This window comes from Drosophila persimilis, unplaced genomic scaffold (genome assembly GCF_003286085.1).
Source record: "Drosophila persimilis strain 14011-0111.01,24,50 unplaced genomic scaffold, DperRS2 tig00000200-arrow-arrow-pilon, whole genome shotgun sequence".
NCBI classification, from domain to species: domain Eukaryota; kingdom Metazoa; phylum Arthropoda; class Insecta; order Diptera; family Drosophilidae; genus Drosophila; species Drosophila persimilis.
Window position 1 is genome coordinate 39,676 of NW_020825300.1, and position 13,974 is coordinate 53,649.

At 37.5% G+C, this 13,974-nt stretch overlaps 2 protein-coding genes and 1 pseudogene across 2 annotated transcripts; all 3 read right to left on the reverse strand.

Annotated features, from left to right (window-relative positions):
- Positions 1-297: 297 nt before the first annotated feature.
- LOC113565891 (lysosomal alpha-mannosidase-like) lies at positions 298-5,886 on the reverse strand. Its single transcript, XM_026989255.1, is given in 13 exon segments — positions 298-920; positions 975-1,417; positions 1,807-2,076; positions 2,079-2,183; positions 2,186-2,216; positions 2,281-2,501; positions 2,566-2,995; positions 2,997-3,213; positions 3,604-3,737; positions 3,845-3,981; positions 4,088-4,293; positions 4,349-4,719; positions 5,802-5,886. Coding segments are annotated over 13 exon segments (3,198 nt in total). The 5' UTR covers positions 5,868-5,886; the 3' UTR covers positions 298-353.
- Positions 5,887-7,175: 1,289 nt separating this feature from the next.
- Positions 7,176-10,727, reverse strand: LOC113565889 (annotated as a pseudogene).
- A 53-nt stretch (positions 10,728-10,780) lies between these two features.
- Positions 10,781-11,843, reverse strand: LOC113565890 (lysosomal alpha-mannosidase-like). Its single transcript, XM_026989253.1, has 3 exons — positions 11,675-11,843; positions 11,106-11,576; positions 10,781-10,940 (listed from the first exon to the last, which is right to left on the reverse strand). The coding sequence occupies exons 1-3, from the start codon at positions 11,800-11,802 to the stop codon at positions 10,781-10,783; spliced, it is 759 nt and encodes a 252-aa protein (XP_026845054.1). The 5' UTR covers positions 11,803-11,843.
- Positions 11,844-13,974: the final 2,131 nt, after the last annotated feature.

A 13,974-nucleotide genomic window follows, 5' to 3' on the forward strand; every position in this document is an offset into this window, starting at 1 on the left:
TTTCTAGCGGCATTAAATTACACATTTTCAAACTAAAAAACTGCAATTTTGTTTCAAAAAATAAAGAATGGAACAGATACTTTTATTAAAATTTTAAATTGGTTTTATAAGCTCTGCGAGCAGCTAAAGATCAGATTAACATAATTAATCATCGTGCTTATTGCGGACGTTTCCGGTTTTATATAGCGAATAACCATCATGGGAATGAATATTATGTGTCAGCTGAAAATTGGTGCAGAGCTTTTCGTGTTTTTAACAAACCAACAGAGCATTTTTATATACATATATAGATATATATATTTATACATTTTCATGTTTATAAAGGTTATTAATGAATTAGAATTAGTCAAGGCCTAATATCCCGACAAATATACAACGAAAGTACGAATCTCCATTGGGCTTAACTCAATTATATATTTTTTATCATCACTATCCGATATAAAGGAAATATCTACACCTTTAGGTCCTGAGGCTTGGTCATCTTTATGTGAATCGAAAGGCCCTGTGTGAACATTCCGCTTAAGACGGTTACTTTCAGCACCCAACTGTCCAGATGGTAAAGCTTCATCAGAATATTTTACACCCAGAAACGGTTTTGCCGCACTTAATAAGTGCACAGTCTTTGCTAATTTTGAGAATGTTGCATATGAGTTGTATACCTCTTCCTCGGAGTCAGGTACAAATTGCAATCGTTGAGTTTCATTTAACCAGGCATTTCCATCAAGAGTTGTTTCACGCATATCGTCAATTTTAAAAGTACTTAGGACGTCCTTAACATTAATCTGTACGGATCTAGAATAATGTACATCTTCTCCTTTCTCCATTATATGTTCAAATCGTACAAGGAGTTGGTTTAGGTGCCATGGTTCTAGCGTAAGTAAATGTACGGATTTTGGCAAAACCACCGAGATTCCATTGAACTAAAAAAATGTGTGTGAAGTCAATAAAATTTAATAAATTTAATTAATACTCACTATATTTCTAAAAGATGTGCGCCATTCTTCTGCATTGTAAGACTTCATATTGCTAAAAAATTTCCATGTAGGCAACAAGCTTTCTATTTGCACTATCCGTTCAGTAGCTTTTAGAGAAATACCTTTGCGAGTACCGGACTGACCAAAGAAGAAAAGATGCTTGCCTCGTGCAATTAAACCTTTGCCGTGCTCAGTTTCATTTAATGCTTCTCCCACACCAAATGCGTCATCGTGTAGCAAACGACGATGTACCATCAATTCTAGGGCCCCATCTTGTAGTGAGCTTCCTCCTTGGGCTCTGTCCGTAAGAATTGCCATACGCGCCGTTGTGTCCTCCAAGGTAATTTTTGTTGTCACAGGGTAGTAATTACCTGATACTTCTTCGTTCAGTTTTACGTTCCATGTATCACGGCGGTTTCGCTGTCTCTTTATCATTTCACGACCTTTGAGTTATTAAATAGAAATCAAATTATTTGGAATTAATAGAGGTTAGTAGTATAAATAATTTATAATTTTATAAATACTTTTATGCTTGAAAAAAAAAACAAGTTTAAAACTGTAGAATTGTAGTTTTGAGTAGGAAATGAGAGTCGAATGAAATGAGGATCTAATCGGTGTAGTTATATGTTTTTAATCGTCTGTACCGAGTACTTGTAAACTTACTCCCGTAAAGAGCTCAGTCAATGGAACTGAAGTTGGATTCCTTCCAAGGAAATATATATCTCTTTTTCTCTTTCATAGCTCAGTAGGATTAGGTAAAAATTCGTACACGCGATTGGTATGGCTAATTGTATTTGTGTTAAATACTATTATTTTTATCATAGAGTCTCACCGTTTGAATCGGTGTAGAATATGCCCGCCGACTCGATGCCAGAGTTAAAGCGGGTAATGACTTCTTTGCCAACGTCATCATCAATTGGAATTGGGCCGATTAACCACTCGAACTCAGCATAACTTTTCGAGCGATATACGCGCACTACTTGACTTATCCAATCATTGAATTTCTGATGGACCTCTTGCACAATTTCGCCTCTGTATACTTCAATATCTACTTGGTTAGCGACGAAGTGAATTTTATTTTTGTTTGGCCGGAAGATGTAGCTCCAGATGATCGATTTAGAAACTCCGCATTGTTTCCCTTAGCACCTTCATAGTACAGGAACTCTTGGCTAACGATTCGTGTTAAGCCATCAGCAGTTACTTCTGAGAGAAACCATTAGTGTCAAAGCCTAATTTAATATACTGCATAAAGAAAAATTACTAATAAGATCTAACGGTAGATAGCTTATGATTAAGATTTTCTTACTTCGTTTCCAATTACTGTTAAACTTGATGTTTTCTTTGGTGAAAAACTTGGCCTGAGGAATCCTTCAGAAGAATTTAACTTTTCAATATAATAAGTCCTATATCCCAATGGTGGAAGGTTAGTCGCGAAAAATACCAGCTCATACTGTGCATTTGAGGTTCTGTTTTTCATATTCATTACTGCGGAGGGTATTGGTAACAGCTGAATTTCCATAGTCACACCTATAATTTAAAAGATATCGTTTGATCTTCTGTAAAAAATTTTTTTTGATTTTTATCACCATACCCTTATTATCAATTACTTTATAATTGTGGTGTGCAACGGGTACTCTCACATATTCATCGGTAAAATGAGCCAGTGGATTGTAAAGCGTTAATGCAAATCTTTCATTTGACTCGGATACGGGACAAGAAGTGATGTTCAGCAAGGGACAGATTTTAAAATCAAAAATATAATCAGAACGTGTCTCACTTGTACTCGCACTTGTCTCCGATTGTACGGATAATTGATTTAGCACAGATCTTGTGTTCGCAGCGCATGCCCTGATCCCGACACTTAAGCGTTTTGCATAATCTAACGCGACCTTTTGCTTTTCTGTGCCGGTTATTGCATCATGGTGCTGCATGATGCCAAGTGTTTCGCGCATAAATGTCAAATGAGGCTCAAATTCAACTGATTTTTTTGGAGCAAGTGCACTTAGTTGCTTGCATACTTGCCAAGAAATGATTACCATCCCGCTCAAAGCGCTTTATCGTTGGTCGCGATGTAAAGTATCCCGTCCAATAAGCATGAGGGTCAGATGCGTATGGAAAGAAGTCATCACTCTTCGTGGGCCATGTAATGCCGGACTCGTGCAGCGACTTGAGATAACAAGATGGGGTCGAATAAATTAAGTTTATATTTGACCCATTCACCTGACGCGCATTCGCATACCTGTGAATTAATAAAAAAAAGATTATCTGCCTAAGGTTTTCCAACTCGCTAAATTCAGTGATTGGTATACTTTGTTAAGGAAAGCCCCTGCCGTTTAGTTACTTACTTTATTAATTTGTCCATGTTTGTATACCACATTCCGGCGTTTTGGTAGTGAAAATCCTCACCCATAGTAATAAGTAAGTTAGGTGTCCGATAACTTTCAGCCATTTTAGTAACAAAATCAAAGAAAGCATCTACCTGTTATACATATATACATTTACACATAAGGGTGGCAATGATTGCAATTAATTTTTTCACGTTCTGACAAAACATTTTGGACAGAATATTCTTATCTGAGAGGCTTTCGTTAACAATAGACGGTGCACATAAAAACTAAATTTCAATTACCGTATTAATTTGTCGAGATTTTTGTAATAAACTTGCGCAGCCTGATATGTAAAGTCACCACCCATTGTTATAATAACATTGTCGGTTCGGTAGTATTTGCTTTGTGTTTTGGCGTAATCCAAAAACGTATCGACCTAGTGCAATCAGTAAAGCAATAGGAAACCGAAAAAAAATTGCAAAATGTTGAATACGTTGCCTCTTGTAAGTGGTAACACCAAAAACAGCATATTTGGAATCTCACCCGTTCTTTAACATTGTTATCGGGGCTATGTTTTCCATCTATTATGGGATCATCACTGCACAGAATATCAAAACAAAATCCATCCGGTGCTTGGTAATTGTTGTAAAGGGCACCAGTGAACAGATCAGAGGACTTTCCTATTTTGAGAGTGTATACGTTACCATTTTGTAAAAAAAAAAAAACAGATTAAGAAACAAATTAATAGTAATAAAACATTATAAAGTAATAAAAAAATTCAAATACCCAAATTTGCGGATCCGTGCCATATCATTTCAGCGTTCTTTGTCATTAGGCGTTCGTCCTTATCCTGGTAATCTAATCGCCCGAAAAACATTCCATCGAATCCCATTTGCGCGAATATTGAAGCCATCTCTCTTGAGTGACCAAATGGATCAATTTGCCACCCTATTCGAGGGCGACCACATTCTCCAAAGGTATCATTTAAACGTCTGAAATGGCTCTGTTAATCGATTTTGTTGTATAAAATTGTATTCTCATCCATACCTCAATCCCCAGGAAAATTGATCTATTATGCTTTGATAATGCGTTGTGGCTTCATCATTCATACTCCATGCTCCACCAATAAACTCCAGCCTTCCTTCGCTTACCAACTTTTTTACGGATTCTTGAACTGATGAAGTTTGCTCCTTCCACCATTTAAAGAAAAAAGCCGATTCAACGTAGATAAATCGTTTCTCTGGATCTTTGATCAAAGCGTCCACAACTGAATCAATAATATATTGCACACCAGCCTTTTGAATATTAGTCTCACTGCCGTAGTAATATTGGTCAACCGTTTTTAACCATCCGACGTCATCATGGGTGTGTGCTATCAGATGCACATTTAACATATTCGGTTTTGTAGGATGACAGCTCTTAAATTTTTTGGATATTCGGTATGGTTACAATTTAAAATGTTTAAAAAGTAATTAAAGCATTAATTAATATTTAAAATAAGAGCAGTATGTATGTCTTTTTGTAAAGATATCATCAAATACGATTTTCATGCCCAATCGAACATTTTTTCATAAGCGTCGCAGCGACTATATCCTATTTTATTCCGCAAGTCAAGCAAATGAGCACTGAAACAAAAGCCAAGCTTTTTCCGGGGAGAGGGCGCAAAAAGAGAGAGAAAAAGCTCAAATCTATATGGATTTGATATTCTGTGCAGCATGGGAATACATGAATGTAAATAGTCTGAAATGATATTGTATACGTCACACGTGCCCGATATTCAAGATATGTTCATTGCATTTACCTACATACATATGTATACATGCATACTCATTGAAGTTCAATCACCAATAAATGCTTATCATTCAAACAGGCGGTTCGGCTGCAGCACACGCAACCCAAACAAACATCTATTTATGACGACCGACAGACATAAATATATGTATAGAGTTGTCTGCTGATGTTGGCTACATATATATACATACATATCTACAAATATACGCTTCCACCTCAGGTTGAGCGGCGTTGCATGTTGTCGAAATCACTATACTTGCTGTAATATCAATAGCAGGATTCATATTGCATGTACACATGTATTTTTAACCTGAAGCAACTACCATCGCAATTATGTGTATGCATATGTGTAATATGTAAATATACTATGTATGTATAAGTAAACCAGAGGCCGGTGCATTGGAAATTGTTCCGATGCTGCGCTCACGTAAAGCAGTGGTTGGCACCAAAACAATGTTCCGTTTTGCCTGCTGTCTACTCACACAAAAGCAATAAAAAAACATGTGAACATGCACATACTTATGTATCTATATATATGCAAGCCGATCCCTGAAGTAAACATACAAATGATCAGTCAGAGAGATCAGTAATTTCTTGAAAATAATATAATACTCTAGTAAATAATAAAGACAACGGTGGGGTACCTTTAGCATCGACTCCCAGAGGTTAAATTTCTTTGTTGTTGTATTTTAAATGCGCATTTACTCACCAGATAACCGCACTGGGATGCCGGTGACTCTCTCAATTTGTCGTAGGCTGCATTGATATTTCGCATATCGACGCCATGTAGAAAGTAAGAAAAATATGCATAAAGCTGCAGACCAAGATATAGTTTCGCGAGACATGGTAGCTTTCTCCTTCTATGCTATATGGACAAAAGGAACACAATGTACATACAGACTTACGAATAATTTTACACACAAACATGACCGCTAAATTTATGTACTTTGATAAGGAATCGACAAAGCGAACTTACTGAATGTTTCCTACACCAATAACCAACCACATCAGAATGATCAAGCGGAGAACACAACTCAGCTCGAGAACTAAATGTACTTGATTGCTCTCTTTGGCGTTGATATGTACATGTACATTCATCCGTATGTATGTGTACATTAACTCAATACATGGTTTGTAGCACTTCGGCGGTCAGCGAATGCACTGATGTAGCCACAACCTACAAGTTGTCACTAGCTACTGGTAGTCGAGCGTCGAAACAGTCCAAATATAAACAAAAAGACTCTACACAAGCAAGTTAATATTAAGAGAAAACTAAAATAAAAAAAAAATTCGAAAGAAGAAACAAGAAAGTAAAACAAACAAAAATAATTACTATATTTTGACCAACTGTAGTAACAACTTTAAAGCAATTTTAAAAAATGTGTTTTTTTATATTCCCGCTTCTTTCAGTAAGATTTCAATTTGCCCGAATCACTGAATTATTCTATATTTGTAAAGCTCCAAATCTATCATAAATTGTCGGTCTGACTCGAAGCGTAAATATGGTGTTGCATAGTGCTGTTGACCTGACCAATTATGTCAACAACACTTTACGTTTTCGAGCTTACGGCTTTCGCAGACGTATTTTGTTATCGATACTTCGGAATTAAATCTCTGTTACACATAACAGAGGCTTTTGTGCACATAATACTCTTAATTCTGGGCTTAATAGAACTAAATTTGGCGTTTAACAGAACAGGTGAAAATGAAACAGAATGTTTGGGCGAAAACGCAACATAGAGAGGCACAAGCGCTATTTATGTTCAAACCGTAATTTCGTGCACTTCGTCTATTTCGATTCCATCTAATAACCAACATTCTAGCTGTTTCCATTCCTGACCTTCCGTTAAATATTTCACTCTCTTTCTTTCCACTTGCGAAATACGAATACCATCCAACCGTTAAATATCGCTAGCTTTTCTACAGGATGCCACTGCTTAAGGAACAATGAGAGAGAGACAGAATGTGCGTGTGTCGTTTCTGACCAGGGGACAGACAGACGGATGGAGATTATTTAGAGAGACCAAATTTCTTTCTTTCCAGATGCCAGCTGGTATGGCCCACGCTTTTGTATCTAATTCCCTTATAATTTAAAATCCAGACTGATCAGGCTAACAATCTGCGCCCAACAGCCGATCTTGCTCGGTGTGCGGCAGATGCAGCAGGCTACGCGAAACATCGAGATGTCGCAGATCCCGGGTCGTATCGGCAACGCCCATCTTAGCAGCCTATGCCACCCAAAGACGATCAAATCCTGACCTGAGCCATCTTTTTGGTGGGACTGTTTGGGGACCTACAGCGATTATGTCTCTCCTGGGTTTCTTTTCTAGGGTATAAGTCTAGGCTCTCCTAGGGTCTTTTCTTTTATATCCCGCATATTTTTTACCTTAAACTTTGGAAATCTTGCAGGTGTGCGGAGATAAAAAGTTTTCCCGTGACATCTCTCGAGTACTCGCCGAGTCGAGTACATTTGACTGAAAATCATCCCAATGTCCAGAGATCGCATGACACCCAGACATGTAGAAGTGAGTTGGTTTCTTGGCCAAGACGTCACCCAAGCTATACACCCAACCTTAGTACTAACCCTGGTACAAGGTAATGTTACGTACACTTACTCTCTACGAGGGTGCCGGCTGGGCAATGAACACTGCATTGCTTGATTGCTTGCTGTGTCCGAGGTAATGCAGGATCTTCGGAGGAGCTGGTCAAAGTGAAACCTAAAGGTGCATACCGGATGGGCATAAAAAACAAAATTAACCAAACTTTTGGATATTAGCCCAAATGTCGGAAAGAAGCGTGCCTGCTGACTCTTTGCAATTTGAGATGTATGGGCTCCTTAGTCGATGCAGGCTCGGACGTAGGTAGGTGATCTGGACAGATCTCAGCTATTTTTAGGTGAGGTTTCCATTTTTTTCCGCGGCACACCAAATGGTACACCACTTTGCCGCGGCACACGTTTGAAAAACATCGCATCCCGGTCCCAAGGTGCTGATATATAGCTGATCCTGTCTATACCGAGAGCAAAGGTGTTCTTGAAAATGCAGTCTAAGGGGACCGAGCACTTTGGTTTCTCCAAAAAGGACTAGAGGGTTCAGCCTGCTGGTAGCCCATTACCCAACGAGGAGGTGAGCATTTGATTCTTACAGATCAGAAAAAAAGGTAGAGGATTTGCTGTACTCTCAGAGACTATAAGAGCTAGAGAAATGAAACTGCAGTGGCTTCGATAGCATAGCAACGCGCTAACTAATTCTCTCTCTATCTCACGCACTCTTTGTTAATCAGGGTGCGCACTCTCGCGTAGGGGGGCCATACTGACTGAGTATCGGATATAAATGTAGAATAGCGTTAGTAGCTGCGACTTTAAAAACGTTTCTCATTCGTTTCAATACGATCTTCTCACTGAAAAAAATTGAAAGAACGAAACACAGTTAGCCTCTCAGAAACCGAACAGTGTTCTTCTCTTCGCTTGGTTTCTTGTGCTCACAAGGACAACTTAAAGCGGTTATTTATTTTGATTATTTTGATGAGTTCACAGCACAAAAAACATGCAATTGAGCAGAGCCCCAAAATTGTCCGCATAAAGGGACTTTTGTTGTTCTTGTGGTGTTTAGGAGAGAGAAAGACAGAGCTACATAGGTCATCTCTGGAGCCATGAGGCACTCAAAAGACAACTTATCCAGATGTAGAAAACGTGGGCAAAGATAATTCCTAAAACAAGATATTGTATGCAATTAGTTAGTTTTATTTTAATTTAGCAACAGTACCGGACAACCTATTCCAGTTTTAGAAAATATAATTATGTGGTAAATAATTTATTACTGATGGACCTATAAAGGTACGAATTTGCATTGGTAACAGCGTAACACTAAACTTAGAAGCATCCATCGTATAATTAGCCTCCAGTGGCTTATGTGGAGTAAAAGAAGTAACTGACTGAAGAAGGAATAATGCCGGTACCATCATGATGAAACTTGAATCTCTTCATTTGTCTTAGAGGCATATTTCCATCTAAAGTTACTTCCCAAATCTGTCGTCCGCGCAAAGATTTCGAAAGAGGATGAATGTTGTAGCTTTTATGCCTCCACAGGAATTAAAGTTCTCCAATCGTAAAAGAATTTGTTGGTTGAATAAGGCTCAAGGAAAGAAGCCTCCATTGATTCCGGAAAATCGTTAAAATTTGGCATCATGTGCTGAAACTATCGAAGGAACGGTATTTGTTTTACTGAAAAACTTACAAAATGGCAAATGTAATTCATGGTGGGTTAAACGCTCAAAACAATTTGGATTCTCTGGGACAGCATTCAGAATAAGAAAACTTTTCCTCTTGCTATCAAACCTTTGCCAAACTGTTCTTCATTAAGAGCTTCGCCGACCCCAAATGCATCGTCATTTAATAAACGACGATTGTAGCATCAACTCCAATTTCACCGTCTTCCAAGCTAGTTTCCGCCCTTGTGAACGATCATTGAGTAGAGTTATACGCTTATGATCATCTTGTATGTACATTTGTGCGGTAACTGGATAGTAATTTCCCACTTATTTCTTCTGTCATATCTGGTTCGAAGAATTCTCGTTGGTTCCTTTTACGTTCAAGCATTTCTCGACCATTGGAATCAGTGTAAAAAGTGCCATTCGAGTATACGTTGCTTGTAAAGCGGCCCAATTAGCCATTCAAACTCCACACGGTTTACTCCATCATAAATACGTACTACTTGGGAAATCCACTCGTTCACATGTTGATGAACTTCCCTAACATTCTTACCATTGTAAATTGAATATTCTATTTTATCGCTTAAGAACTTGAATTTCTCCGTCTGGACGAAAAACATATGCACCTGAGGATCGATTTTTTGAAATGCCGTTATTGCCCTGGAAGCCTTTATAAATGCCAAAGCTTTGATGAATATTTTCGGATACACCATTCATTTCTACAGCTTTAAGGTGGCCTGTACTTTTGGTGAACACAAGCCTTATAAGCTGAAAATTATTTCATTGAATTGAATTAGTGGTAATTACTCTTTTGTATCTCACTTACTGAGTTCTCTAACGTGAATTCATCTGCGTCGTTCTCAGCTATGGGTATTGTTTGATCGTTAATTAAGTAATTTTTCTTTCTCGGTAAGGGAAGTACGCGAATATAGAAGTTGGAAATTTTTTTCACACTGGCTTTAAGACTAATTCATGCTGAGTGTCATTCGAACGGTGTTGAAGACCTAAAATTTCCAATGGCACTGGTACAATCTCCGATGATATTTCACGCACCTAAATAAAAACAGTTTGTTTATATAATATCAATCAATATCATAATCATCACTTGTACCGTTTTCATCGGGTAACTTGATAGTTTTTCTTCCGTTACAGGCACACGCACATATTGGGAAGAAGTGTGAGCCAGCGGGTTAACTAATGTTACCACTATGTTGTTAGCACTTGTCTGTGTAAGCGCGCAAACACTTATGTTTAATTCTAAGCAAGTTTGGAACTCCGCCCTAGTATGATTGGTTAACACACGCAGAGCATCGCGAGCATTATTTTCGGCTCCAATAATTGCGTTGTATAACATTTGATCGTAGTCTTGGGCAACTGCCTGTTTTTCAGTGCCCGTTATAGCATCATGATGCTGCATAACACCCATTGCCTGCCGCAAGATGCTTAGGGATTTTGTGTGCTTAACGCTGGTCAGATTAGCTAGTGTGCTAAGTTGTTTAACCGTCTGAAGGAAATGATTTCCATCCCGCTCGAAACGTTTTTGGGTTGGACGTGAAGTAAAATATCCAGTCCAATAAGAATGATTGTCGCTAGAATATGGAAAGAAATCCTCGGTTTTGTTTGGCCAACTTTGCAGTAACTGATGCAATTCGTAGAGGTAGCAAGATGGAGTTGAGTAAAATAGATTGATTTTTGAACCCTCCAGTTGACGGTTATTAACATACCTAATGTAAATGTAATGTAATTAAAGAAATTCTTTAATAAAAGAAAAATTTATATTTTAGATTTACCTGTAAGTACTTACTTAATTAGTTTGTCCATATTTTTAAAGTTCACCTCGGCGTCTTCATATTGGAAATCATCACCCATTGGAACCATTATATGATTAGCTCTGAACGACTTTGACATTGACGTTACGTAGGCAATAAAATCATCGACTCGTTTGTCCACGTTATTGTCGTAGCTCTTTCCGTCAATTATGGGATCATCCTGACAATGGATGTCAAAGCAGAACCCGGGAGGAGATCCATAGTGCTGATAAAGCAAACCAGTGAAAATTTCGGAGTCTTTAAAATATTCGCTAGATCTCCAAATCATTTCCATGGCCAGGGATTTCAGACGTGTGTTCTTTTCAACATAATCCATGCGAGCAAAAAACTCACCGTTGTAACCCATTTGTGCAAATATAGAAGCCATTTCTCGGGAATGCCCGAAGGGATCTATCTGCCAACCAATTCGAGGACGAGCGCAAGTCCCGAAAGTATCTTTCAAAAATCTGAAAATATAAGAGACGGTTTGGTTCATTGAACTCTCTGTTGGTTTAGTTTACATGATGCACGAAAAAAACTAAAACAAATTACTGTCTTTACTTACTTTAAGCCTAAATTAAATTGGTCTATGACACTTTGGTAGTGAACTGTAGCTTCATCATTCATGCTCCACGCTCCTCCAGCAAATTCCAGGCGTCCTTCAGCGACTAATTGCTTCACAGCTATCTTCATAGTCACCGTTTGTTCAGAGTACCATTTAAAAAAAAATGATGTTTCTACTTGTATGAAACGACGCCTTGAGTCCTTTAATAGCTCTTCCACTACTGTGTCTAATATATATTGGACGCCTGCATGCTGAATATTGTTATTGCTTCCATAGTAATATTGATCAACTGTTTTTAGCCAACCGACATCATCGTGTGAGTGGGGAACTAAATGCACATTAATCATATTTGATTGGTCTTAGGGCAGGACTAAAATTGATAATTGCAACATTAGAAAGTTATTTTTAAAGTGATAATGCAGCTCAAATCTATATACATGTATATATCAACATTTTTACCTCAAATCCACAGACATGCTCGGAGACCACAATGTTAAGAGTAGCCAAAACGAACAAAAACTATTATGCCGTTGAAATAATTCATTTCGACAAACGGAAGGCTTTGCTGTAGCGTCTAATCGATCGTATTAACTAGAATAAAATGAAATGCGGAATGAGCATTGAGCTTCGGACACCGAAGCTGTTCAATCCACCACTTAGTGATAAGCTTTTTAGATTGGACCCATTAGCTTGAGTGGGAATATAAAATTAAAATCAATTTATAAAATCCAACTGATAACAATTCGTTGCACTACCCCATAATTTCTACAAATACTCAACCATATTTACATTTACAGCTGTATACAATTATGATTGGAATTACACATTAACATATGTTCATAGGCTTATTTGAACACAAATAAAACTGAACATTGTTACAATTGTTGTACACTAGGCTCGAGTTTTTTCTAATGTATATAAATATGTACATACATGTGAATAAAAAAAAGTTAATCAAAAAACAAAAAAACTACTGCAGGGTAATTTATGGTCGGAACATTTACTATAACGTTCATAGTTGTTCTGAATTGTTTTATGAATTTGTACCTGAACCAGGTAAACACAAAATATAAAGGCCAGCTTCGTGGATCTAATCTATGAATTCCGTTGCGGGCAACAGTCAAGTATACGTCGAATGAAAACAATTAGACCTGCATTTTTTAAAATAAAAATAAACAATTCTAAATTATGTTTAGGTTTAGCCGTTCTGAGTTGTACGTAAGTAGTGTCAACTAACAACGAACTTTCTTTAATAAAATAAATTAATAAAAATAATATATATAGAATAGAAAAGATTTTATTTGTATATATAAAAAATATTTGATATAGTAGTATTGATAAGTACCGAAGCAAAAATGAGAGATGAGCGCGTCTGTTTGGAATTTGGTCGGAACTGATAATAAATTCTGTAAGGATAGGACAGTGTAAAGCAAATTTTCCAATATGCTCTGGTCTACCCTACGAGGTGTACGCCGGGGTAGTCCAGGATATATGTCAGAGTGCATATGCCAATCGTCGTTCCAGGGGAAAGGCATTCTAGCTGCGTGGCCATCACCAAAGCGGCCCAACGTCATAGGAGAGGGAATTTGGTTTTTTAAGATAAATGATACGACCTCGAGGCTTCCATAAACCCGTATCTGAATATGCTTCGTCTGAATTACTATCATCCAGGTTTGAAATTGACTGTGAAATTGAAGAGCTTGTGAGGTCTCTTGCATCCTCTTGCTGGGAGGGCTTCTTCTGTTGGTATAAAATATATAACTGCGTGGCTTCACCAAGCGGCCCATCGTCACGGGCCAAGGAATTTTGTTCTTGGCTGAATATAGATAATTCCATCGATTATCCATGTTGTCCAAAACATTGAGCTCTCTACGGCTACCCATTTTTAACCATGCTTATTTCCATTTTAATGTTCTTAAAGTTAAGAGTTATTTATAATCATTTACCAGTTCGATTGTCTTCCTATCTACTCACAACTATTCCAGCATATCATCTCAGCGAATATTTACATGAAATATTGCGTGTATTCGTTTTTTTAGTATTTTGGTACGGTACGAATTATTTTCTGTCGAAATTTTTTTGGAGCTGTAGTTTTGTTGATATGCTGTCTAATATGAGATTTGATATGTAAAACAGACTGACATTCAGTTCTCCAGGCCCTCTTTGAACAACAAAATTCGTATACATTTGTTTAGCTTCGTTCAATAGGAAAGACAGCAATATTACAGCCTCGATTATAATTATAGGACCTTTGAAGAGGAAATACAATTGACTAAATTACAAATGATTTTTAAAATGCA